Source organism: Salvelinus namaycush, chromosome 11 (genome assembly GCF_016432855.1).
Source record: "Salvelinus namaycush isolate Seneca chromosome 11, SaNama_1.0, whole genome shotgun sequence".
NCBI lineage: Eukaryota > Metazoa > Chordata > Actinopteri > Salmoniformes > Salmonidae > Salvelinus > Salvelinus namaycush.
Genome location: NC_052317.1, coordinates 13,134,662 through 13,161,566, shown reverse-complemented (window position 1 = coordinate 13,161,566; position 26,905 = coordinate 13,134,662). Strand labels below are relative to the sequence as shown.

Sequence of the window (26,905 nt, the reverse complement as noted above, 5' to 3'; positions counted from 1 at the left end):
ACTCGAAATTGAGCTCAGGTGCATCCTGTTTCCATTGATCATTCTTGAGATGTTTCTACAATGTGATTGGAGTCCACCTGTGGTAAATTCAATTGATTGGGCATGATTTGAAAAGGCACACATCTGTCTATGGTGTTGGTTACTAAATGATTCCATATGTGTTATTTCATCATTTTGATGTCTTCACTACTATTCTACAATGTAGAAAATAGTACAAATAAAAGAAAACCCTGGAAAGAGTATGTGTTTCCAAACTTTTTACTGGTACTGTATGTAAATGTTTTATTTCAGTTTTTTATTTTTAATACATTTGCAAACATTTCTAAAAACTGTTTTTGCTTTGTCATTATTGGGTATTGTGTGTAGATTGATGAGTGGGGGAAAACAATTTAATCAATTTTAGAATAAGGCTGTAATGTAACAAAATGTGGAAAAAGTCAAGGGGTCTGAATACTTTCCGAATATGTACTTATCTACCTCAATTACCTCGTACCCCTGCACATCGACTTGGGACTGGTATCCAGTGTATATAGCCAAGATATCATTACTCATTGTGTATTTATTATTGCTTGAATTATTACTTTTCTATTATTTCTCTATTTTCTCTCCCTCTCTGCATTGTTGGGAAGGGCCCGTAAGTAAGCATTTCACTGTTAAGTCTACACCCGTTGTTGACGAAGCACGTGACAAATACAAATGTATTTGATTTGATTTGTCTATGTGAACAGATCCAGCCCACTACCCAAGCAGTCCTCAAGCTCAACTGGATTAATGTCTCTGTTGTCTTGACAGGCGTCTGTCTGAGTGTCTGTTTAAACGTCTGTCTGTCCTCTTTTCCTCCGTTCCTTGTAAACAGATTTCTCCTCCGTCTCCTGTCTACTTGGGCTTTGAGGTTCAGCTGGTTGGAAAGCAGACTGTAGCCACTTGTAGAACCTGTTGATGCGTGAAAAACTTTTGCTATAGCGAATCGTATGCTCAAGAGTTGAGGTCTGAGAATATTTAAATTCCAATAAATTCTGAGCACTTTTTGTAAATCAAGTCATGAACTAAACTTTGATCATCATTTTAGACACAATGATATGTAGCTAGCTGCTGTAATTGGTCATGGACAATTTACCTCTGAATTTGTTTGACATTTTCCTCCATTTTCTGATTGGCTACTTCCACCAGGAAGTAGATGTAGTCCTCCTTCACCAGAACCTGTCCTTTGTGGCTCAGTGGAACCTCCAGACCATGGGTACTTCGGACTGCCTAGAGAAATATCCCATGGAGAATGCACACAGAATAAAACAAACATCTTCTGTTACACAAGCATTTCAGTAAAGCACTTCATTACAGAAGAATAATTGAAAAACGTAAACTCAATTACAAACCGTTATGATTTTGCCCTTCTTGTCTACAGTCAATCCAGAGTTTCTAAAGCCAGAGTTTATTGCCAAAGAGTGCTGTAAAATAAACATCAGTTTACATTAACTATCACTGCTGTGTTTTTCAGCCAACACATTGCATGCACAGTTCATGGTATAGTAGTTTTAATATAAGCAAGCTATACAGAGCCAACTGCAACATGTTGTAAACTAGTCTGGAGAGTCTGATATTTTTTTCTGGTGTTTTCAATGAGAACTAGAGAGCAGGAGGGTTCTTTAACTCCAACCAGAAGCTGTGCATCTTCAAGCTGTCTGCATTGGACATGAAGCACAAAACTTAAAACTTCAACACAGTATCTTCACATGACATCTCCAAATCAGACATCAAATCGCCCATATGACATTTCTTGGTGTGATGAAAAGCCAGGGACAGTTTCTGCACATCTGGAGTGTCTGACACCTGGGACGGATAGATGATAAATAGACAGACACCACAGGAATAGGATGATACACCATTGTAGCTATGACTTGCATAGTAGCTAGCTATCTGAATAATGTAATGGATGACAGTAGGCTAGCTATCTCGCTATCTAACTAGCTTACAATGGTATACTAGTTAGATAGATAGCTGCAGCAGGCATTTAGTGACTGGAATAATACAAAAGCTAGCAAAAACCTCACCCCATCTATGAGAAGAATCCTTCCAGAACAGGAGCTGGTGGTGAAATAATAGGCTGAGTTGTTTATGGCAGAAACAATATGTGAGATGTCCTCCCTTCTTGCTGACATCTAAGTTATGTTGTTTAGACATGGTTTCTTCCATTGGATAAATGCATTTTCCATTTTAGCTAACAGACAGATTTTGAGAGTATATTACTCTGTATCATCTATAATATACAGCGTTTAGCATTTAGCAAGCAAGCATGCTTGCCTAATGTTTTGAATAAAATGTCATGTTTATCAAATGAAAAAAGCGTTTTACGGTTGCCGAGAGAGTCAAATGCTGATCAGTCAAATCAGAGAGGAAGAGGTAAAGCGAGAGGGATAGCTGGGCCCAAAATCTGTCTACTCTAGCAACTGGTTTTTTTTCGCTCACCAAGCGAAGAGTTCTTCTTAAAATGTGATTTTAAACCTAACCCTGATCTTAACCACACTGCTAACCTTATGCCTAACCTTATATTAAAACCAAATGTTTGTTTTGATGAATGTTTTAATATAGCCAATTTTGACTTTGTGGCTGTGGTGGACTAGTGGAAACCTGTTGTTCTCATATCTGGTTAATATAATGGATCATCTGTGGTCAAACGCGGATGTTTAAAAATGTCCTGCTGTCGCCACCGTGAGGCAACAGAGGGGAGGACAGCCACTTACAACTTCTCTCATGAATTAGTCCGTTTTGACATACCTTATCGTTGCCTTGATATATGTTTATGCTAGTTGTATTTAGACACATTATGGTATTTCTACTCAAACGTCCTGCTGAAGTAAGGAAGTTAGCTACCTAGGTAACAAGAAATTGCTTACTTGCTAGCTAATGCCACTGTCCAAAGACCACAAGTCACTCGTGTGTCTTCTACTGCTGCTTGCCAGCGTTCTGCATTTAACGTGGTTTACAAAGACTACTCTATTTGTGTGCAGATTACAACATCCAAGTTAACGAGAGCCATTCGAGTGAGTGAGTAAGTTTGGAGGACCTTCGGTTTGGAAACTGTTCCTACAGTACATACCTGCGCCAAATTCAGATCAGAAACCAGTAAATAAAATAATTCAAAAACTTGAACTTACTATTACTTTTGCTAAAGTACAATAAATACATTGCATGGTTAGCTATTGCACTTCTACCTGTAGCTGTTTTATATTTTGCTGTTTTATATTTTGTATTATGTTAGTTGAATGTAGTTCTGCCGATGGTTCTCATGAAACAGCTTGTGTGTTCTCCAGGTACTGATCCATGTGTGTGGAGTGAACCCAGTGGAGACCAACACCTGCTCTGGGACCTACACCAGGAAGCCCAGCCTGCCCTACACTCCAGGAACTGATGTGTCCGGGGTTGTGGAGGCTGTTGGAGATGGGGTCCAACTTACAGGTGCTGATCTTCTCCATCCATCCCTGTTACATTATGATTACTGATGGTATTCTCATGCGGAATGTGATGCTAGTGTAGTTAAGAAACATTTTGCATCCAGCACTACTTAAGAATATAGACTGATGAACCACAAGTAGCCTTTTGGTGAGTGCATTTACAGTTCATATTAGGAAATCAGCAGAGGTGGGACCAAGTCATTGTTTTACACGTCCCAAGTAAGTCTCAAGTCCCAAGTCAAGTCCCAAGTCAAGACAGGCAAGTCCGAGTCAAGTCTCAAGTCAAGACCGTCAAGTATCAAGTTAAGTCTCAAGTCCTAAACTTAGAGTTTCGAGTCCTAAACAAGTCATAATGTGCTCTTCACCAAATGTAATACCATTTCATATGTTTAACAAGCGTAATAGTTAGTATATTACATTTACGAAATCATGAATGCTTTAAAAAAATATCTCTATATTTATTATTTTCCAAATAAACATTACATTTCCATGGAAATACATGGGTAGCCATGAGAAAGACCCCCCCCCCCCCCCCCCCCCCCCCATAGTGATCGACTATTGAGGATCGCTATGGGGGGCGATGTAGGCTTGTACACAATCGCCCAACCTTAATATACACACACACACACACACACACACTCTCTGTGTGGTTACAGTAGACTAACACATGTCAATGGTTTTAGGAACAGCAGTAACATCAGGCAGGATTTAGGCTACCAAGTCCAAGTCAAGTCACGAGTCATTGGTTTTAAAGTCAAGTTGCAAGTCATCATATTTGTGACTCGAGTCTAAGTCATGTGATTCGAGTCCACACCTCTGGAAATCAGTCAATTGAAATAAATTCATTAGGCCCTAATCTATGGATTTCACAACTGGGCAGGGGTGCAGCCATGGGTGGGCCTGGGGGGGCATAGGGCCACCCACTTGGGAGCAAGGCCCACCCACTGGGGAGCCAGGCCTAGCCAATCAGAATACATTTTTTCCCACAAAAGGGCTTTATTACAGACAGAAATACTCCTCAGTTTATTCAGATGTCTGGGTGGCTGGTCTCAGACAGATCATAGGTGAAGAAGCCAGATGTGGAGGTCCTGGGCTGGCGTGGTTACACTTGATCTGCTGTTGTGAGGCTGGTTAGACGTACTGCCAAATTCTCTAAAACGACATTGGAGGCGACTTATGGTAGATCAATTCAATTCTCTGGCAACAGCTCTGGTGGACATTCCTGCAGTCAGCATGACAATTGCACGGTCCCTCAAAGCTGTGGCATTGTGTTGTGTGACAACGGCACATTTTAGAGTGTCCTTTTATTGTTCACAGCACAAGGTGCACCTTTGTAATGATCATACTGTTTAATCAGCTTCTTGATATGCCACACCTGCAGGTGGATCTTGGCAAAGGAGAAATCCTCACTAACAGGGATGTAAACAAATTTGTGCTCAATCAGAGAAATAAGGTTTTTGTGTGTATGGAACATTTCTGGGATCTTTTATTTCAGCTCATGAAACATGGTACCAGCACTTTACATGTTGCGTTTATATTTTTGTTCAGTATATATTAAAGAGATTCTCTGAGTACTATTGTACACTTTTTAGACAGTATTTCTGAATGTAGTGCTCACGAGCCAAAAGTGGTCCCCGAAAATTGCTTACTACGTCACATATGTGTGCCATGTCATTGTTCTCTACCTCTCGCTCTGCTGTGTGTGCATCTTGCAGGCTGTCGCTTAGTTGGCGAGGGGCTGAAGCTCATTGGCTAGAACTTGAATTGCTCGGGGGCTGGCCCACGTGGGGGAAAATGTAAGGAAAATGGCGCATCATAGCTTCCAGAAAAACTAGGGATTTCGTGGCTAAGTGAGGTAAAACAGTAATTCTGCTCATAGATTATGCATGTATGAACTACACATTGACACATCCTGCCCAAAGCGGGAGGTTTAAAAAAGACTTAGTAGTCGCCAAAGTTCCTGAACATGTCTTTAAGTTGTTTGCATGACATTCAGGTGTATCTTTTGACCTTTCATCTTTCAGGCTGGTGACCGTGTGTTCACCACTGCCACAGAGACCGGAAGGTATGCAGAATACACCGTTGTGTCTGATGACCTTGTCCTTCGGCTGCCAGACTCCTTAGACTACAAACAGGGAGCTGCCATTGGGATCCCCTACTTCACAGCATACAGAGTTCTCTCCCATAAGTAAGACACCAACATTTTGACGTTGAGGTTTTTGGATTTGACATGGTTAGACAGATTCAGCATCACAATCGATTTAATGTTCAATTAAATTGAGGAGGTTCATTGACTCGGCTGGCAGAAAAGACTTACATTTAATGTTAAAAGCTGTATGCCTATAATTAAGTAATAGGCTTTGTTTGGGGGGTGTGTACAGTACAGTATAATGAATTCTGTCTTATGATGCAGAGCACATGCTAAAGCAGGCGAGACAGTACTCATCCATGGAGCCAGATGCGGGGTAAGACCAATGCCCTCTTCTGTTTAATGTTTGTGCTGTATATTTTATTTTTCATTTTGATTTATGAAGATCAAATTAATTCAACTGACCTTTATTGCACGACAGGTTTTTTAGGTGGGGTTGATTAAATACGGCTCAGCGTTTGTGACGTTTTCTTGGTGGTGTGTATCTGTCAGGTGGGGGTGTGCAGCGTGTCAGATGGCCTTGGGTCTGAGGGTCCTGGGGACAGCAGGGACCCCAGAGGGACTGAAGCTTGTCCTGAAGAACGGAGCTCACATAGAATGCTCTTTCCATGACATAGACTGACCAGATGAATCCAGGTGAAAGCTATGATCCCTTATTGATGTCACTTGTTAAATCCACTTCAATCAGTGTTGATGAACGGGAGGAGGCAAGTTATAGAAGGATTTTTAAGCCTTGAGACAATTGAGACATGGATTGTGTGTGTGCCATTCAGAGGGTGAATGGGCAAGACAAAACATTTCAGTGCCTTTGAACAGGGTATGGTAGTAGGTGCCAGAAATACCGGTTTGTGTCAAGAACTGCAACGCTGATGGATTTTTCACGCTCAACAGTTTCCAGTGTGTGTCAAGAATGGTCCACCACCCATGAAGCCAATGGTGACTTTAACAGAGTTACCGAGTTTAATGGCTGTGATAGGAAAAAACTGAGGATGGATGAACAACATTGTAGTTATTCCCCAATACTAACCTAATTGACAGAGTGAAGAGAAGGAAGCCTGTACAGAGTACAAATATTCCAAAACATGCATCCTGTTTGCAACAAGGCATCAAAGTAATAATGCAAAAAATGTGGCAAAGCAATTAACTTTTTGTACTGAATAAAAACTGTTATGTTTGAGGAAAATCCAATACAACACATTACTGAGTACCACTCTCCATATTTTCAAGCATAGTGGTGGCTGCATGTTATGGGTATGATTGTAATCATTAAGGACTGGGGAGTTTTTCAGGATAAAGAAACGGAATGGAGCTAAGCACAGGCAAAATCCTAGAGGAAAACCTGGTTCAGTCTGCTTTCCACCAGACACTGGGAGATTAATTCACCTTTCAGCAGGACAATAACCTAAAACACAAGGCCAAATCTACACTGGAGTTGCTTACCAAGAAGACAGTGAATGTTCCCGAGTGGCCGAGTTACAGTTTTGACTTAACTCTACTTGAAAATCTATGGCAAGACCTGAAAATGGTTGTCTAGCAATGATCAACAACCAATTTGACACAGCATGAAGAATTTTGAAAATAAAATTCCAGTTGTGGAAAGCTCTTAGAGACTTACCCAGAAAGAGTCACAGCTGTAATCACTGCCAAAGGTGCTTCTGCATAGTATTGACTCAGGGGTGTGACACTTATGTACATGTGATATTTCTGTATTTCCTTTTCAATACATTTGCAGAAATTTCTATAAACATCTTTTCACTTCGTCATTATGCAGTATTGTATGTATATGGGTAAGAGAAAGAAAATTGAATCCATTTTGAATTCAGGCTGTAACACAACAGAATGTGGAATAAGTCAAGGAGTATGAATACTTTCTGAAGGCACTGTAAGTTGATGATCTGATCGCATTCGACTCATTCAACACTCTTTTTCACTTTTTTCACTTTTACGGAGTATACCAAACATTAGGAACACCCACTCAAAGGCACTTAAATCTTTTGTTTTGCCCATTCATAGCTTTCACATGGTTTCGCCTGGATTCATGTTCTTAATGTTTTACATACTCAGTGTATATTTGGGTATCGTCAGCCTAGCTGTGGAAGTTGATGTTATAGTCTCTGGGGATATGGCCAAGAGGGAGCATGAGATTAGGAACAGAATAGGCCCCAAAATGGACCCGAGTGGGATACTGCATGTGACTGTAGACTCCAATGTGTCCATAATATTCATAATCTCTTTGCGCACCAGAGGGTTATAGATGGTAGTATGATTCCCTTTACGGTCTATTGACATGCTTAAAACTGTTGTAGTCCCCTACCATTAGAATACAGTTATTTGAATCCATCTTCCTTGAGGATATTATTTAACGGATTGCACCTCAAGATCTAGATTGTTTTTGAATAGGATCGCAACACCTTTTGAACTCCTTAGCCCATGACAGAAATATAATTTACTGGCCCGCTCTTTTTCCCAGGCCACTTTGTCAGAATATATTGAATGAGTAATCCTTCTCCTTTAGCCATGTAAAAACTGCTCTTATGTCACGATCGTCTTGCTGAGAGAGAGTGGACCAAGGCGCAGCGTGTGCAAAATACATTCTCTTTTATTTTAGAGAAAGGAAAAAACACGCAACGAACACTTTAACAAACTGAAACAAAACAACAAACGATCGTGAAGCTATAGACGTAAGTGCACACACACGCTACAAACGTACAACATAGACAATTACCCACATTAACCTAGTGCCTATGGCTGTCTTAAATATGGCTCCCAATCAGAGACAATTAATGACATCTGTCTCTGATTGAGAACCATTCAGGCAACCATAGACACAGCTAGACACCTACACTAAACACAAACCCATCTACTCTACTTAACCCCCTAAACCATACAACCACCCTAGACAATACAAAAACACATACCTTCCCCATGTCACACCCTGACCTAACTAAAATAATAAAGGAAACAAAGAATACTAAGGCCAGGGCGTGACATCTTATTTTCCTATTGTCAGCCAAGGCATTGGAATTATATCTAGCTATACTCAATTCACCAGTATTCTATTTTGAGATAGTTTTCCATACCTACCAGTGCCTAACTACTTACTGTTAAATGTTACTGATCGACATAGAGGATGAAATTCTGATTACTGTACATGAGGTCGTGGAGGAAGCGTTTCATGCATATGGAATTCACGTTGCTTGACATCTTGCCACAGACGAAGACGATGGTGCTCACTTTTGGTTATCTGCCTGTCTTTAATCATGTGAATTTGTTGTAATTTAAATGCATTGGGTCGAATCATTTCAATTGCTCACTGGCCATAAGAAAAATGTTATGAAATAAATATTTATCTGATTGCCATTTTTCTAAATTGTTACAAAGGGAAGGCCGCCTGTTTCAGATGAATAGAGTTGAAGTGCACAGTATTTGACCTCTATCAGGTACAAGAGAAGTCAGGAGTGCGTATGACACCATCCCATCCATGCCATCTCAGGTGACAGCCCCTGCGGACTGAGCATGCCCAGAGGAGCACAGGTAACCTTACCCAGCCTCTACAATAGGAACACAGACGGTTGACTGTGACACAGTAGAACTGACTACCGTAACCTGGGCTGGTCAACATCGACATGATGAAGCACAATGAGAAATGATGTTTATTACATGTATTCACCTGTAATGGACTAGCAGCTGATCTGTGAGCAGTCCGGCGTTATTTTTGTACTGTTTGATTCTCTGGTCCATGTAGGCCTGCAGGTAAGACTTGTTTATGATCTAGATAATGTTTCTTTGTTGCTGTCACTTATATGGTACTTATATGATGCTGACGCTTCTTTTACATTTATACACACTGAACAGTGAAGGTTCCTCAAGGGTTCTTTGGGATGGGTGTTGGTTCTATGTGGAACTATAATGACTCAGATAACCCTTGAGCTCTTCAATGGTTCTTTACAGTTCACAAAAGGGTTCTTTGCTCTTTTAGTGATAATTAAAATGTATGGGAGGTGGCTCATTAGAACATTTGCGGCCTTGGTTTGCCCACAGCTCTTTTTGCACAAATGTGAGTGAGAGTATCATTCCAGTCCACAGCTTCTACCCACAAGCCATAAGACTCCTGAACAGCTAATCAAACGGCTACCCAGACTATTTGCATTGCCCACCCCCCTCTTTTACACTGCTGCTACTCTGTTCATTATCTATGCATGTCACTTTAACTACATGTACATATTACCTCAATTACCTTGGCTAACCGGTGCCCCCACACATTGACTCTGTACCTGTACCCCCTGTATATAGCCTGGCTATTGTTATTTTACTGCTGCTCTAATTATTTGTTACTTTTATTTAATTTTTTTCTTAACTGCATTGTTGGTTAAGTAAGCATTTCACTGTTGTATTCGGCGCATGTGACAAATAACATTTGATTCGAGTTTATCTACTGTGTTGTGTTCAATGATTTATATATACACTAGATGACTTATAGGACAGAGGGCTCTATGTTGAAGCCAACATGCCTCCATCTTGGCACTCCCCCACCGTTGTTTAAAAAATATTTTGGAAGTTATAGAAATACATTCATTTTTGCCACATTTATTCTATTACATAAACCTTAATGTATACTTTTAAATTATATTATGTGAGCTAAACATAACAAAAAAATCCTTGAAGATGACTTAAACATTTTTTTGTCCTTTTAATTTAATATAAATACTGTAGAATTCTATTCTTTCCTATGGAAGATTGTTCCTACTGGGGAATGCCAATATGGCCGATCAGAGGCTTCAAAGCCTCCCATTGATGTCACTTGTTAAATCCACTTCAGTCAGTGTAGATGAAGGGAAGGAGACAGGTTAAATAAGGTGCCTTTGAACGGGGTATGGTAGTAGGTGCCAGGCGCACCGGTTTGAGTCTGTCAAGAACTGCAATGCTGCTAGGTTTTTCACGCTCAACAGTTTTCCTTGCCTAGTTAAATAAAGGTTAAATAAAATAAATGTAATCCTGTGTGTATCAAGAATGTTCCACCACCCAAAGGACATCCAGCCAACTTGACACAACTGTGGGAAGCATTGGGGTCAACAGGGGCCAGCATCCCTGTGGAACGCTTTCGACACATTGTTGAGTCCATGCCCTGATGAATCGAGGCTGTTCTGAGGGCAAAAGGGGGTATTCATAAAGAAGGTGTTCCTAATGTTTTGTATACTCTTGTATACTGTATACAGTTGAAGTCAGAAGTCCACACACACTTAGGTTGGAGTCATTAAATCTCGTTTTTCAACCACTACAAATTTCTTGTTAACAAACTATAGTTTTGGCAAGTTGGTTAGGACATCTACTTTGTGCATGACACAAGTAATTTTTCCAACAATTGTTTACAGACAGATTATTTCACTTATATTTCACTGTATCACAATTCCAGTGGGTCAGACGTTTACATACACTAAGTTGACTGTGCCTTTAAACAGCTTGGAAAATTCCAGAAAATTATGTAATGGCTTTAGAAGCTTCTGATAGGCTAATTGACATAATTTGAGTCAATTGGAGGTGTACCTGTGGATGTATTTCAAGGCCTACCTTCAAACTCAGTGCCTCTTTGCTTGACATCATGGGAAAATCTAAATAAATCAACAAGACCTCAGAAAAGAAAATTGTAGACCTCCACAAGTCTGGTTCATCCTTGGGAGCAATTTCCAAACGCCTGAAGGTACCACGTTCATCTGTCCAAACAATAGTACGCAAGTATAAACACCATGGCACCACGCAGCCGTCATACTGCTCAGGAAGGAGACGCGTTCTGTCTCCTAGAGATGAACGTACTTTGGTGCGAAAAGTGCAAATCAACAGCAAAGGGCCTTGTGAAGATGCTGGAGGAAAAAGGTACAAAAGTATCTATATCCACAGTAAAACGAGTCCTATATCGACATAACCTGAAAGGCCGCTCAGCGAGGGAGAAGCAAACGCTCCAAAACCGCCATAAAAAACCCTGACTACGGTTTGCAACTGCACATGGGGACAAAGATCGTACTTTTTGGAGAAATGTCCTCTGGTTTGATGAAACAAAAATAGAACTGTTTGGCCATAATGACCATCGTTATGTTTGGAGGAAAAAGGGGGAGGCTTGCAAGCCGAAGAACACCATCCCAACCGTGAAGCACGGGGGTGGCAGCATCATGTTGGGGGGGTGCTTTGATGCAGGAGGGACTGGTGCACTTCAAAAAAATAGATGGCATCATGAGGCAGGAAAATTATATGGGTATATTGAAGCAACATCTCAAGACATCAGTCAGGAAGTTAAAGCTTGGTCGCAAATGGGTCTTCCAAATGGACAATGACCCCAAGCATACTTCCAAAGTTCCGGCAAAATGGCTTAAGGAAAGTCAAGGTATTGGAGTGGCCATCACAAAGCCCTGACCTCAATCCTATAGAAAATGTGTGGGCAGAACTGAAAAAGCATATGCGAGCAAGGAGGCCTACAAACCTGACTCAGTTACACCAGCTCTGTCAGGAGGAATGGGCCAAAATTCACCCAACTTATTGTGGGAAGCTTGTGGAAGGCTACCGGAAATGTTTGACTCATGTTAAACAATTTAAAGGCAATGCTACCAAAAGCTAATTGAGTGTATGTAAACTTCTGACCCACTGGGAATGTGATGATAGAAATAAAAGCTGAAATAAATCATTCTCTCTACTATTATTCTGACATTTCACATTCTTAAAATAAACTGGTGATCCTAACTGACCTAAGACAGGGAATTTATACTAGGATTAAATGTCAGGAATTGTGAAAAACGTATAAATGTATTTGGCTTAGGTGTATGTAAACTTCCGACTTCGACTGTATATGACTATGGGCAGTGACGATGTCTTGTGAAAGACTCACGTATGGCCTTGTGCCAATTAAGAAAGGTTGACAAAATCAGTCAGTGGTTCTCAATTCCCTCCTCAGGGGACCCCCACCTGTTGCAGAGGTTGCGCACTTGATTTAACTTGTCAATTAACACAATAACAACACCTATGGAATTTTAACAATATAATATGGCTGATCAGAATAAAAAATAAACTTGTATGTTTCTTTAAAAGGATCTACAAAGAACCTTTCAGAATGAGAACGTTTCTTTATAGAACCATTCTCCATAAACTTTCTATAAATAACCATAAAAAAGGGTTCTATATAGCCCCAAAAAGGGTTGTAACCATAGCGGAACCCTGTTTTGGTGCTATATGCATCCTTTTTTAATGGTTCTTTATGGAAGGTTCCATTGAGAACCTTATGAGCATGGTTCTTTATTGAACTTTCAAAAAAGGGTTCTATATAGCACCAAAAAGGTTTCACTTTGGTTACAAGCCAAATAACCGCTATCTGGTACTATTTTGAAGAAAAACAATGTGGGTACAATCGTCAGGTCCTGTTTTGAAGTAGTATTGTAGTGCCCCTCAATCTGAACACTCAACAACAGTTGAGCCCAGTTTGATCTGATCAGATTTTGGCAATCGTATAGCATCAAATGTTATCCGATTGCCAAAAAACTGAACAATTAGGTTTTAATCCTCAGGATAGGAATTCTGTAATTCAATCTGACTTTTAAATCAGAATTAACATTTTGTTACCTTACAGCCGTATTCTAAAATGGATTCAATTGTTTTTTTCCCCTCATCGATCTACACACAATAAATACCCCATAATGACAAAGAAAAAATGTTTTTTAGAAATGTTATACAAATGTATTACAAATAATACAATACCACATTTACACAAGTATTCAGACCCTTTACTCTGTACGTTCTTCTTGGGTATGACGCTACAAGCTTGGCACACCTGTATTTGGAGAGTTTCTCCCATTCTTCTCTGCAGATCGTCTCATGCTCTATCAGGTTGGATGGGGAGCGTCGCTGCACAGCTATTTTCAGGTCTTTCCAGAGATGTTCAATCAGGTTCTAATCCGGGCTCTGGCTGGGCCACTCAAGGACATTCAGAGACTTGTCCTGAAACCACTCCTGCGTTGTCTTGGCTGTGTGCTAAGGGTCATTGTCCTGTTGGAAGGTGAACCTTTGCCCCAGTCTGAGGTCCTGAGCGCTCTGGAGCAGTTTTCACCAAGGATCTCTCTGTACTTTGCTCCCTATATCTTTCCCATCGATCCTAACTAGTCTCCCATTCCCTGCCACTGAAAAACATCCCCACAGCATGATGCTGCCACCACCATGGTTCACCGTAGGGATGGTGCAAGGTTTCCTCCAGACGTGACGCTTGGCATTCAGGCCAAGGAGTTCAATCTTGGTTTCATCAGATCAGAGAATCTTGTTTCTCATGGTCTGAGATTCTTTAGGTACCTTTTGTCAAATTCCAAGTGGGCTGTCATGTGCCTTTTACTGAGGAGTGGCTTCCGTCTGGCCACTCTACCATAAAGGCCTGATTGGTGGAGTGCTGCAGAGATGGTTGTCCTTGTGGAAGGTTCTCCCATCTCTACAGAGGAGCTCTGTCAGAGTGACCATTGGGTTTTGGGTTACCTCCCTGACCATGGCCCTTCTCCCCGGATTGCTCAGTTTGGCCGGGCGACCAGTTGTAGGAAGAGTCTTGACTGTTCCAAACTTCTTCCATTCAGGACTGATGGAGACCACTGTTCTTGGGGACCTTCAATGCTGCAGAAATCTTTTGGTACCCTTCCCCAGATCTGTGCCTCGACACAATCCTGTCTCGGAGCTCTACGGACAGTTCTTTCGACCTCATGGCTTGTTTTTTGCTCTGACATGCACTGTCAACTGTGGGACCTTATATAGACAGGTGTGTGCCTTTTCGAATCATGTCCAATCAATTGAATTTACCACAGGTGGACTCCAATCAAGTTGTAGAAACATCTCAATTATGATCAATGGAAACAGGATGCACCTGAGCTCAATTTCGAGTCTCATAGCAAAGGGTCTGAATACCTATGTAAATAAGGTATTTCTGTTTTTTATTTGTAATAAATTTGCAAACATTTATTTATTTTTCTTCACTTTGTCGTTATGGGGTATTGTGTGTAGATTTAATTTTATTCTATCCATTTTATAATAAGGCTGTAACGTAACAAAATGTGGAAAAAGTGAAAGGGGTCTGAATACTTTCTGAATGCACTGTAGGTAGGTGGTCAGTTGTTATATTGATAAGTGCCAGTTATATTGATAAGTGCCAAATAAATGCATCTTATAAGTGATATGAAAGATCTAATATTTTTTTTATCATACTTTAATTCATGTAGTTGACTCATCTTTTTCCCTGACGGTGTAGAAGTAGTACCACAACCTGTTCAACAGATGGAAAGGTGTAAGCCTTGGGTCTAATCACTACTCCAAACAGTTGCAAAACATTCGGTTTTGCTATGAAAATTAGTTTCTATTGGACAGATTCAGATAAGTCCCTCCCCGTTTGATCCCGTTTAAGAAACGTTTTGCAACAGAATCGGCGTAATGACTGTTCAAAGCACTGAAAGTCCGGATTCTGTGATCTTGATCAGAATGATCCTATCTGATTATTTTCTGAAAAAAACGGCTCAAAAACAGCCAGATCGATCTGATCCTGGGAAGTAAAAAACAGGGCCCAGATGATACATGGCCCAGTGGGAGGGGTGTTTACATGCTTGTCCCACAGACCTGTTTCTCTGTCCTGGTGGTGAGTTGAGGAGACCGTTTACATGAACAGCCTCCACAGAAACCTGACATCTTAGGTGTCAGACCCATCTAAGATTCCCCGAGTGGTGGAAAGTACTTAAGTAAAAATACTTTAAAGGACCACTTAAGTAGTTTTGGGGGGGTATCTGTACTTTACTATTTACATTTTTGACAACTTTTACATTTACTACATTCCTAAAGAAAACATAAAACGTTTTATTTATTTACTTTGGAAGCTTAGCAGGACAGGAAAATGGCCCAATTCACACACTTATCAATAGAACATCCTTGGTCATCCCTACCGACTCTGATCTGGCGGACTCACTAAACACACTGACTTAAAACGTCAACATTCTGGGACTATGTTAAGTATATTTTAGCAATTACATTTACTTTTGAAACTTGAGTATATTTAAAACCAAATACTTTTACTCAAGTAGTATTTTACTGGGTGACTTTTACTTGAGTGATTTTCTATCAACAATTGAGTGCTTTTTCCACCGCTGGATTCCCCCTATCTGGTCACTGTGTACATGGCAGCTGTTGCTAGTCTAGCTATGACTGATAAACACACATGTAACATGGGTGAACTGAATAGACTCCATGCATGTTGCATTACTCCCAGATTGTTAACATCGCTTTTCCTCCAGTTTGATTGGTCTCCCCTGCCAAATGAGCAAAATATTTGTTACTGAGCTGAATGTGTTTTTAACAATATAATAATTAGATATTGTATCTGTTCTTTTTTGTCCATAGGAGCAGTAAGACTAGGCCCGTGAAGGAGTTAAGACAAGATGATGCATCAAGCTTTAAGACGATGATTCCCTGAGACCACTTACATGGATGAGCAAACAATAAACCATGCAGCCTGGCCAATAACCAAACCATGAGAAGTAAGTCTACCATACCCTTACAACACCCATATGTCAATATTGAATAAATAGAAGGTATATTCTCTTTGTACTCATGTGCTGTACAGCTATTGGATTAATGCTTTACATTACAATGTAAGCCTATGGAATGTATGAACAGCTAAGATACTAAATATATTGACAAGAAACACAGTAACACCGCATTTAGGTATACCATTCCCCCTCCCAAGCTAACCAGCTGTTTGTGTGTGCGTGCGTCCTTGGTGAAACCCAGGTGTTCTCCTGATGCTGATGCTGTCAATCACACGCACCCAGAGCCTCTCTTCATGTCCAGCCTCCTGTGTGGTGTGCTCTGACGACGCTGTCATCTGCCACAAGCTCTCCAACGTCATAGGTAAGAACGAGCATTGACCGATTTGAGATGAACAAATATTGTCGTCTACTGATGGAAATATGGCATTAATTTGAAAATGATTTGTTGGAATGTCTGGCTCCACGCTAGCCTGTGGCTATCATAAAGATCCTGACTATTTGTGTCGCTATCTGTGTAGCCGGCCCTATTAAAGCAGTAATGATTGACTGACGGGTGTATGCTTTCTTCCCCGTCTAGAGGCCCCTGAGACCACCAAGGCCCTGATGCTGACCGATGGCGCCATCGTCTCTGTGGATCGCCACTTCCTTTCTGACATGTCCAACATGACCGTGCTGTCCCTGAGCCACAACGCTATCACCACCCTCACCCACGACGCCTTCCAAAACCTCACCATCCTCCACACCCTCCTCCTGGACCACAACCACCTCTCCAGCCAGACCCTGGACAGGGCCACCTTCTCCTGGCTGCCCAGGTTGGAGATCCTCCAGCTGGGGAACAATGTCCTGAGGGAAGTCAAAGGCTCCTGGTTCCACGCCTCTAGGGCCCTGCGGACACTGCAGCTGGGGGGGAACCTCCTCACCAGGCTGGACGCCACCACCTTTGCCTCGGCCGACCTCCGGGGGCTGGAGACCCTGGATCTGTCCGATAATCTGATAACAGATCTGGGGAGGGATAGCTTCCGGGGCCTGCCGGGGCTCCGTAGTCTGGATCTGTCCAGGAATCAGCTCCGGAATGCCCTGCCTGAAGCATTTTCCTACCTGTCTTGGCTAACTAGTCTCAACCTGGAACTGAACAGGTGGAACTGTACGTGTGAGCTGAGGGAGCTGGCGTCTTTCCTCACCAGCTATATGGAGGCTCCGGACAAGGTTGTTTGTTTTAACCTCTTATTGTTGTCTTTTCATATAATGATTTTATTTGGACTGCACATTGTATGAAAAGGCGCTAAATAATGTTTGTTATTCTTGTTCAGGTGCTGTTCAACGGGCGTAGGATGGTATGTGTGAGTGCTGATAACCCGGCAGTGAAGACGGTGCTGGAGCTGACGGAGGCCAACTGTGTTCCACCCAATCAGAACATCACAGTGCAGGTGGAGGCCAAGAACTCTGTCTCTCCTCAGCGCTACACCAGAGACCTGGCTCTGGCCGCTGCCTTCTGCTTCGCTGGTCAGTACCTCAGGAACTATCTCATCAATGGCCACATGTAACTTTTCTATTCTTAAATAGTGGTAAATACAGTATGTGAAATTGATTGGCTTCTGTATAATTCAACACTGTAAAATACAGTGTGCTTTCTCTTTTATCCCCTTACATAAATCCTTAGTCAGTCAGCTGTAACTCATAACTATGCTAATAATTTAAAGGTGGTGTTGGACTCACCCTAGTTGTGGTGTACATAATTTACCACAAACTGGAGACGAACAAGAGAGACCGGACTGGAGCTAAGGAGGAGGAGAATAAGAGGACAGCACCCACCCAAACAGTCCCCCAGTGGGATCTGAGCAGGGAGAACCAAGCCCTTCACCTGGCTCAAATGGGACTGGAAACCAAGCTGATGCTCCCCAATAGCAACCAGCAAGGCAGCCACCTTCAGCCCTGGGAAAGGGAGAGAGCCATGTATGATCTGAGGATGGGTAAAGACGGCTGCCATTTTACATGCCCCAACTGTGGCCCTGCAGTCACTGGGTCTGCAGTGGAACAGGGGGGAGGAGTCGAACACATAAACACCCTGGACATGCTCAGGCAGGGAGGAGCCCAGCCCAATAAGATGGGGAGTCTGGCCATCATAGATGAGAGGAGGAGACACGTGCCAACGCAAGCACTGATCTCGAAGATGGAAGGTAAGCATGTTTTGGTGAATATTTTCCCTTACTGCGTAGCCAGCACATGGGGATGTGTGAAACGTACTCCTCAGCATGAAGTGTCACCACCTGTGCCACCAAATTATTAACTTTTCGGAGGCGACGACTGGTAAAGTGCTTCGGGAGGGCGGTCACATGTGCTAGCAAAGCAGAGGTCCTGGGTTCAAGCGTCGGTATGAGCCGAATCAGGAGGAAGTGGTACTCGCTAAGCAGGGTTGGGTAGGTTACTTTCTAAATGTAATCCGTTAGTTACTAGTTACCTCTCCAAAATTCAAATCAAATCCAATTTTATTAGTCAAATGCTTACTTACGAGCCCCTAACCAACAATGCAGTTTCAAAAGAATACAGATAAGAATAAGAGATAAAAGTAACAAGTAATTAAAGAGCATCAGTAAAATAACAATAGCAAGACTATATACAGGGGGGTACCGATACAGAGTCAATGTGTGGGGGCACCGGTTAGTTGAGGTAGTATGTACATGTAGGTAGAGTTATTAAAGTGACTATGTGTAGATGACAACAGAGAGTAGCAGTGGTGTAAAGAGGGGGAGGGGGGGGGGGGGGCAATGCAAATCGTTTAGGTAGCCATTTGACTAGATGTTCAGGAGTCTCATGGCTTGGGGGTAGAAGCTGTTTAGAAGCCTCTTGGACCTAGACTTGGCGCTCCGGTACCGCTTGCCGTGCGGTAGCAGAGAGAACAGTTTATGACTAGGGTGGCTGGAGTCTTTGACAATTTTTAGGGCCTTCCTCTGACACCGCCTGGTATAGAGGTCCTGGATGGCAGGAAGCTTGGCCCCAGTGATGTACTGGGCCGTATGCACTACCCTCTGTAGTGCCTTGCGGTCGGATGCTGAGCAGTTGCCATACCAGGCAGTGATGCAACCAGTCAGGATGCTCTCGATGGTGCATTGTAATCAGTAATGTAACTTTTGGATTACCCAAACTCAGTAACGTAATCTGATTACTTTCAGTTACTTTTGGATTACTTTCCCCTTAAGAGGCAATTAAAGAAGACAAAAAGGCATCAAACGCATTTACTGTAGTGTGTCATCATAGTGGTCTCTGATTTGTGGTCAGACTCGCTCAGGTGGAATAAACGTAAACTTTTTTCAATGCTGAATTGAATGTCGTAATGTCATGTTTTTTCTGAATTGAAAAATAATCCAAGAAGTAATCATCTAGTTTTTTTAAAAGTATCTGATTACAATATTTTAGCTGGTAACGTAACTGATTGCAGTTTCTTTGTAATCAGATTACAAGTAACTGATTACATGTAATCATTTACTCCCAAACCCAGTCGCTAAGCAAGGAGAGTGACATCCATTAAAACGGCATAAACTGTTAGAATGGGAGAATGAAGGGAAAAGTATTAGTATTAAAGAAAACTAGACTACAGACAGTACAATAAATCATTGGCAGACACAAACTTCAGATTATCAAAGATTTATCTAACAATGTCTTTCCCGGTGTTCAGACTTAGATCTAAGAGGTCAAAGGTCATTCAACAGGCCACCAGAGGGTCAGAGCAACCATACTCTCAGTCATCAGGAGTTACTCTATCACCAACAGGGTTATAAAAAACATGGTCCTAATGGCAAGAACCAGCCATTGGGTGGCAGCAACAGCTACTTTTCACCTGCTCAAAGAAGCATGTCCACACATAACGGTCTAAAAGATGAGATGGCAAGGCCTGGAAATTACATTGACAACAAACAGTCAAATATGAATTTCCAACCAGAGAGTGGCAGACCTGTGACTGACTATCAACCCCAAACCGCCAGCTGTGGGAACTGTCACAAAACCTATGAGTACAGACAGCCAGCGGATAAAGCCAGGGATGTTTCATATGGACTCCATGCAAGAGAATCTGCTGGATATGAGGGATTCCCCAACCACAACCAACTGACAAGGCAAAATATGGGAAAGAACATGAACTACAACCAGTCTAATGTGGACATCTATGCAAAGCATGCAAGTGAGCAGAGGAGTGTGACTTTTGACTTGGAAAGATCTCGAGTGCATGTCGTTGATGTACAAAAGATGAACCGTGATAGGGAAGGCAAACATGACAGGATTCAAAGTTCTAGGAAGGCGGAATATGGTGACAAGCAGACACTGCGCTATGAAGGCAGTGGACGATCTGCGAGGAGTAATGCTCTTGAAAGAGAAGACAATTCTAAAAGGCATAAACATAAAGTCCAGTCAAATGGTTTACTAAAAGTGAAGCTCAACCTTAACCCACTTAAGAAAAGCAAGGTCCATCCAAGGAAAAACAGCCACAAGAACCTAGAACAGGGCGACAGAGAACCAACCAACTCCAAGAACCGAAAACAACTGAAAACGAGGGGTAAAGATGTCAAAGGCAAAAGTCACCACCAGGATGAGTCCGAGTCTAAAGGAAAAACAGACAAATCCAGTAAAGGAAACTCGACTGCCAAAAACAAAGCCAATCAGACATCCAAAAATACATCTACCGTTAGCAAATCTAAAGAAATTGATGATAATTATGAAGATAATGAGTCCGAAGAGGAGGAAGAGAAAGAAGATCCAGTGCCACAGCAAAACAAGGCATCCTCCAAGCAAAAAAAGACAACCTCAAAATCAAAACAGGAACACCAGGAAGGCTCAAATGACCATCCCAAGAAGAGTAGAGCTGCTCAAGATCAGAAGAAGGCTGACATCTCAGAAAATAGAACTGGAGGAGTAACTGAGGAATCTGGTGAAGCACCTATACCAAGCAATTTGAGTCCTTACCAGTCAGACCCCAACAGAGCTGGTGGTAGTTCAGCCAATGGGCAGCAGGTGAAGCAATACAAAAATGGACAGGGCCAAGCACTAATCCCTGAGGTACCCCAACACCACCGTTACCTAGGCGATGGAGTGCCTCTTCAGAGGGCATTGAGTAACCCATAACTGTCAGCAGCACACCCCCTCACAGGAATGGAAATTACTTCCAGTTACAGTAACCTTCCTGTTCAGGGAGGAAACTCTATACTATTACAAAACACTGTTGCTCCAAACCCTGCTTACGGTGGCAATTTACAGCCTCAAAGCTTGAGCAGACAAGGCAGTTTAGACAATTTACAGGCTCAAAGCCTGAGCAAACAAGGTCGTTTAAGTCCTCCACCTTTACTGACTAACATCCCACACACATTCCCACTATACACAGGCAATGCAGGGAGCTTGCCTGTAAATCCATTTATCCCGCTGTTGTCACAGCCAGTTTCAGGCAACTTTAACCAGGAGGCCATGATCGGCTCTCAGCCAGCCCAGTTTCCAGCACTCCAAAGCGTGGAAGATCTCACTCTGCTTGCCCAGGGTGCTGGATCACTAATTGGGCAGAATATCTCTCCAATTGCCCAGGGTTCTGGTTCAGGTCCAGGCTCACTAAATGGGGAGAATCTCTCCAACAACAACAGTATGAACGCAGCATCCGCGGCCGCCCGTTCCACAGGAGTACCTAACCTCAGCAGAAGGCTCACCCAGAAGGATTAGACTGGTGCTGCCTGAGAAAACCACTAACAGACCGCCAACTGCTCTGGAGAGGAAAATCAGATAAGTGGATTTGAATTGTCCTATTGTGTTTCCTTGTGGGTTCAAAAAAAGGATAGCTCAAAATGACCGCTTCATCTTAATGCTCAAGTGAACCTAGAACGATGCCCTCTATTACAGTGATAGAACTTCTCAACATACTGTATGTCATGTTATATTGAATATCATGTGAAAATGTTATTTGTCCTATGCTTATTATTCTGCCTAGTTGCTTGATCATAAAATAAAAATAATTGATTAAAAAAAACATACTGTACATGAAATATTTACCATATTTATTTGTCAGCCAATGCACTTACTCAACCCGTCATCCTATTTTTAACACCTGACTCAAGGTGTTATAAATGATTAAATGCTGAATTTTTGTCAAGTGTGTGCATTGGTAGATAACTTGTATTTTTATAAATTCGGTTTTACACAAATAAAAAATTTGTATAAACGTGGAAATAAAATGTGCCCTGTCCTCAAGTCTCCTGAATCCTTATTTTAAGTTACACATGTTGTTGGTTTGGGTAACATTTGGCACAGGGTAGACACATGGCAGTGTATACAGTTTAGTTTGACAGCCCTACTGAACTCTAAATCCTCTCCATTGGGTTTAGGCTTACACAAGGTGACTGTTGTGAAGGGTCATGGCACCCCACAGGACTCCATTTGCTTCCAATTACCCTTAATCACCTCTCCTCTACCTTTCACCATATAAGCAGCTTTTCCTCCCTTCCTTTTGTGCGTGATATGAGAAAGTGCCTAGTTATTATGTTGTTGGAGAAACCATTACATAAAGCACATCCTTGTTATCCACATCCAAGCCTATCTCCAAGGCCTTACAAGCCACAACTTCTAACACATCCTACCTACCTACCTACCTACCTACCTACCTACCTACCTACCTACCTACCTACCTACCTACCTACCTACCTACCTACCTACCTACCTACCTACCTACCTACCTACCTACCTACCTACCTACCTACCTACCTACCTACCTACCTACCTACCTACCTACCTACCTACCTACCTACCTACCTACCTACCTACCTACCTACCTACCTACCTACCTACCTACCTACCTACCTACCTACCTACCTACCTACCTACCTACCTACCTACCTACCTACCTACCTACCTACCTACCTACCTACCTACCTACCTACCTACCTACCTACCTACCTACCTACCTACCTACCTACCTACCTACCTACCTACCTACCTACCTACCTACCTACCTACCTACCTACCTACCTACCTACCTACCTACCTACCTACCTACCTACCTACCTACCTACCTACCTACCTACCTACCTACAAGCCCTACAAGCCCTACAAGCCCCAACTCCTAACCTCCATCCAAACCATCCCCCATATGCTCTGTTTGTTCCTATGTTCAACTGTAATATATACCCCTAAACCTGGATTCCTGCTCCATCTCCTCATTTGCGTTCTGACTGATGCGTCATGGTGACAGGAACAGTCCTGAACCTAGTTTACAGTCCATTCTAGCCCTAGTCCTTTTCTTCAGTGACACTTCATTGTAGGGGTTTGTAGCACAGCAAGGGGCTCTATTTCCAGGTAAACTAAGAGGGGTGGTTTCCCAGACAGAGTTTATTTTAAATTGGACTAGCCTAATTCTACTCAAATTAATACAGATTTTTAAAAAGTATTTCTGAGATGTTGCTTAACTTTAGATTAATTAGTCTGGGACTCCCTAGTCTAGAACTAAGATAAGTAAGGACTAACCAGTTAATCTTTGTGAAGCCTAATTAGATGAACTATGTGCATTTGGTGCTGAATTAAGGATGCGTAAAAAAACAGTGATGGGACACTAATACAATAAGCATTGTGTGGAATTGGAGCAAGTCACCTAAACCAAACAATGGACGGAGGTTAAAGAAAACATACAAAGAATTTCAGTGACTTTGAAAAAAAACGTTGAAGGGAATTGTGTCAAACCCCCCAATTATCGAGAACAAACAGCATGATTCATCATCAGAAAGCAAGAAAAATAATCTATGGACTACTATTTGTAATGTAAACAAAAGGATGGTGTGACAGAAATATAACACACGATATGATACATAATTACTAATATAATTTCTATATTGTCTTGTGATAAGTTCCTGTGAAAAAACTAAATTCAACTTAAAGAAGATAAATGCTGTTGCTCGTAGGGAGCATTTCAAGACTGATGGCGGACCCCCAGTAAAACCAGAGACAGATGAGCTGGTGGACTTGACCAGGATCATTGATGGCCAGCAACCGTATCCCAATGATGACCATATGGACAACTCAGACGAGCAACCATTTCAAACCTCATTTGGTGGGACACATCAATTAAACATGTGCCATCCCCGGACTGTAGGGAATATGTAATGTCGCCAGTCATCTCTTGCACTCCCATAATAAAAATGAAATATGAAATATATTTGGATTTGTTGAACACTTTTCGGTTAGTACATGATTCCATATGTGGTTATTGCATAGTTTATGTCTTCACTATTATTCTACAATGTAGAAAATAGTACAAATAAAGAAAAACCTTTGAATGAGTAGGTGTGTCCAAACTTTTGACTGGTACTATATATATATATATATATTTATGTGTCTATGTATGTATATGTATATAAATGTGGGTATGTATGTCAATGTCAATGTATGTGTATTTATATTAATATATATACATATATTTACAAAAAATATATATTTTAGGGATTGGAAATGATGCAGACAATTGCATTGATGGAAGCTACAGTCTGTCTGCTGTATTAAAGCTGATCTACCCCCTAAAAAACAAATAAAATTATATTTCTGAAGCACTGCTGTTACAATTATGACAGTGCAGCATCTTCTTGGTTGAAAGTTGTGTTTGAGACACTGGAAGCGACTCTTCCACACACCAAACATGCGCTCCACTACACCTCTGCTGCAGATATGAGCTGGGTTGTACCGTTGTTGCTCAGGTCCTATTGCATGAAGATGGGAGTGAACAAGAAGTTGGTCTGTGCATATACCCACTGTCACCATGGATACCCACTGTCACCAAGTATGATTCCACTATGGTGTCCTCTATCGAGCTGAGCATACAAAGAGGAGTTTTGGAAAATCTTTTAGTCAGGAATTGCACCTTTCCAACGTGCAACAATGTCGGAGAACTGCAAATTGGGAGTGCACAATTTGTACATTTCTTGAGAACCAGGTTTTACGATTCCAGCACTCCTCAGCATCTGCTGTAGAGGTACACTTGATGGGAATATGACATCCCTCTATACAGCCAATGACTCCAGGGAAGTTCTTATATCCATAACTCTACCTTGTAGTTGGCGTGGGCAGCAGAATCAGGGGACTTGATGTAATTGTCTTTCAATTCACATATAGCATTGCAGACTTTGTGGACTATTCTGCATACAGTCTGTTCCCTTACACCACAGAAATCTCCTGTTTCATGATGGAAGGTTCCAGATGCCAAAAACCTCAAGGTGATCAGTACTTGTAGGGAAGGAGGAATGGACCTTCCCCTAAGAGAGTCAGATGAAAGCCTTGGCTCAAGCAAACAAATGATGTCAGCTGCATTTTCTTTGTACATACGGAAACGGTCACAGAAATAGATGATCAAAATCATTCAGTGGATTGCGGTCTGTCTATAACCGCCCTTCTGTCTGGCCTTGGTGGTGCTCTTTGATCATCATTGAAATAGTCCAGGTAATCCATTGCCATGGTCAACCTGGGGGCCAACATCCTGGGGGCCAACATCTGTTAATCTGACGTTAAACCTTCCCTTAGATCTACATTAACTCTAATCATCCTTCTGGAAATCAGACTTTTAAAATCTAGAATTAGGGCAAGTCTGAGACTATTTTAAACCATGTCTGAGAAATGCCATTTCAGTTAGTCCAGTTTTAAAAAAGTGTTTAGTCTAGGATTAGGCTTAATCTGTATCTGCGAAACCACCCCTGCATGAGTGGAACAGTGGGATGAAGTTCACTGAAGAATTTGTCTGAATGGTAACCTTGTAATCTCTTAGCCTTGGTTGTGTGTGAATATTATATATATATATTTTTTGTATTTAACAAGGCAAATCAGTTTAGAACAAATTCTTATTTTACAATAACGCCTACCCCAGCCAAACCCTGCCCTAACCTGGACAACTCTGGGCCAATTGTGCGCCGCCTTATGGGACTCCCGATCACGGTTGGTTGTGATACAGCCCGGGATCGAACCAGGGTCTGTAGTGACACCTCTAGCCCTGAGATGCAGGGCCTTAGACCGCTGTGCCACTACATAATCCACTATATAATGAATAAGGCAGTCTACCATTGTTACCAGCTTGCACCTGAGCCTAAAACGAATGACAAGAGTCACTTATTCCATTGTTTACTTGGCCCACTAACTTTTTTATTCACATTTAGTCATCTCATGTGATCCCCTCATAGGGCTCTGAGGTTTCCAAATACCATGTTAGGCTTTAAGAAGGGCCCAAAGTTTGTATGTTTACCATGGTCAATATCCATAGTCATGAGAATAAATTGCAATCATCAAATTATTCTGCGGTATTGGGACTGACTGTCCTTCACAGGGTTCAGTGGTGAATCACTAGGTCATGTTCATCAGGCACTAAATGGAAGAAAACACACTGAAACAGTCCACTAAGAAACACACATTTTTGTTTTCTGTTGCAAAATATTTTTTGCATTTTCTGTTGTCTGGAGAAAAACAATGTCCAGATTAGCTGATAATGTGACATTAAAATACAAGGTGCAGGAAAATAAACTCCCCATCACACCTGCAGTTATTATTGCTATATATTTAGATAAAAGGGTATAAATAATTAACCCATCAACTATTGGATAAATAAATTTGTTCTAAATCATCACTTTCTCCTTCTAAGTTTATCCTTGACCCGTGAAAAACCAATAGTTCTCCCTGAAGGGTCGAGTCATTAGAGTGAGATGAGTGGTGATAGGTAGAATACAAAGCACTATCTGCTCTGTGAAATCAATGTGATTTCTGGTCCACAA

At 41.7% G+C, this 26,905-nt stretch overlaps 1 protein-coding gene and 1 pseudogene across 1 annotated transcript; one reads left to right on the top strand and one right to left on the bottom strand.

Annotated features, from left to right (window-relative positions):
- Positions 1 to 638: 638 nt before the first annotated feature.
- Positions 639 to 2,324, bottom strand: tyw3 (tRNA-yW synthesizing protein 3 homolog (S. cerevisiae)). Its single transcript, XM_039003384.1, has 4 exons — positions 2,049 to 2,324; positions 1,374 to 1,445; positions 1,118 to 1,251; positions 639 to 933 (listed from the first exon to the last, which is right to left on the bottom strand). Exons 1-4 carry the CDS (start codon positions 2,154 to 2,156, stop codon positions 813 to 815), a joined length of 435 nt encoding a protein of 144 aa, XP_038859312.1. The 5' UTR covers positions 2,157 to 2,324; the 3' UTR covers positions 639 to 812.
- A 497-nt stretch (positions 2,325 to 2,821) lies between these two features.
- LOC120056290 lies at positions 2,822 to 6,220 on the top strand (annotated as a pseudogene).
- The last annotated feature ends 20,685 nt before the right edge of the window (positions 6,221 to 26,905 follow it).

Excerpts from the sequence above, each read along its gene's own strand:
- tyw3 (XM_039003384.1), bottom strand. The coding sequence starts at position 2,156 with ATGTCAGCAAGAAGGGAGGACATCTCACATATTGTTTCTGCCATAAAC. Across the intron at positions 1,252-1,373 it reads AGAAGGGCAAAATCATAACG|GCAGTCCGAAGTACCCATGG; the intron begins GTTTGTAATTGA and ends ATATTTCTCTAG. Across the intron at positions 934-1,117 it reads AATGTCAAACAAATTCAGAG|GTTCTACAAGTGGCTACAGT; the intron begins GTAAATTGTCCA and ends ACGCATCAACAG.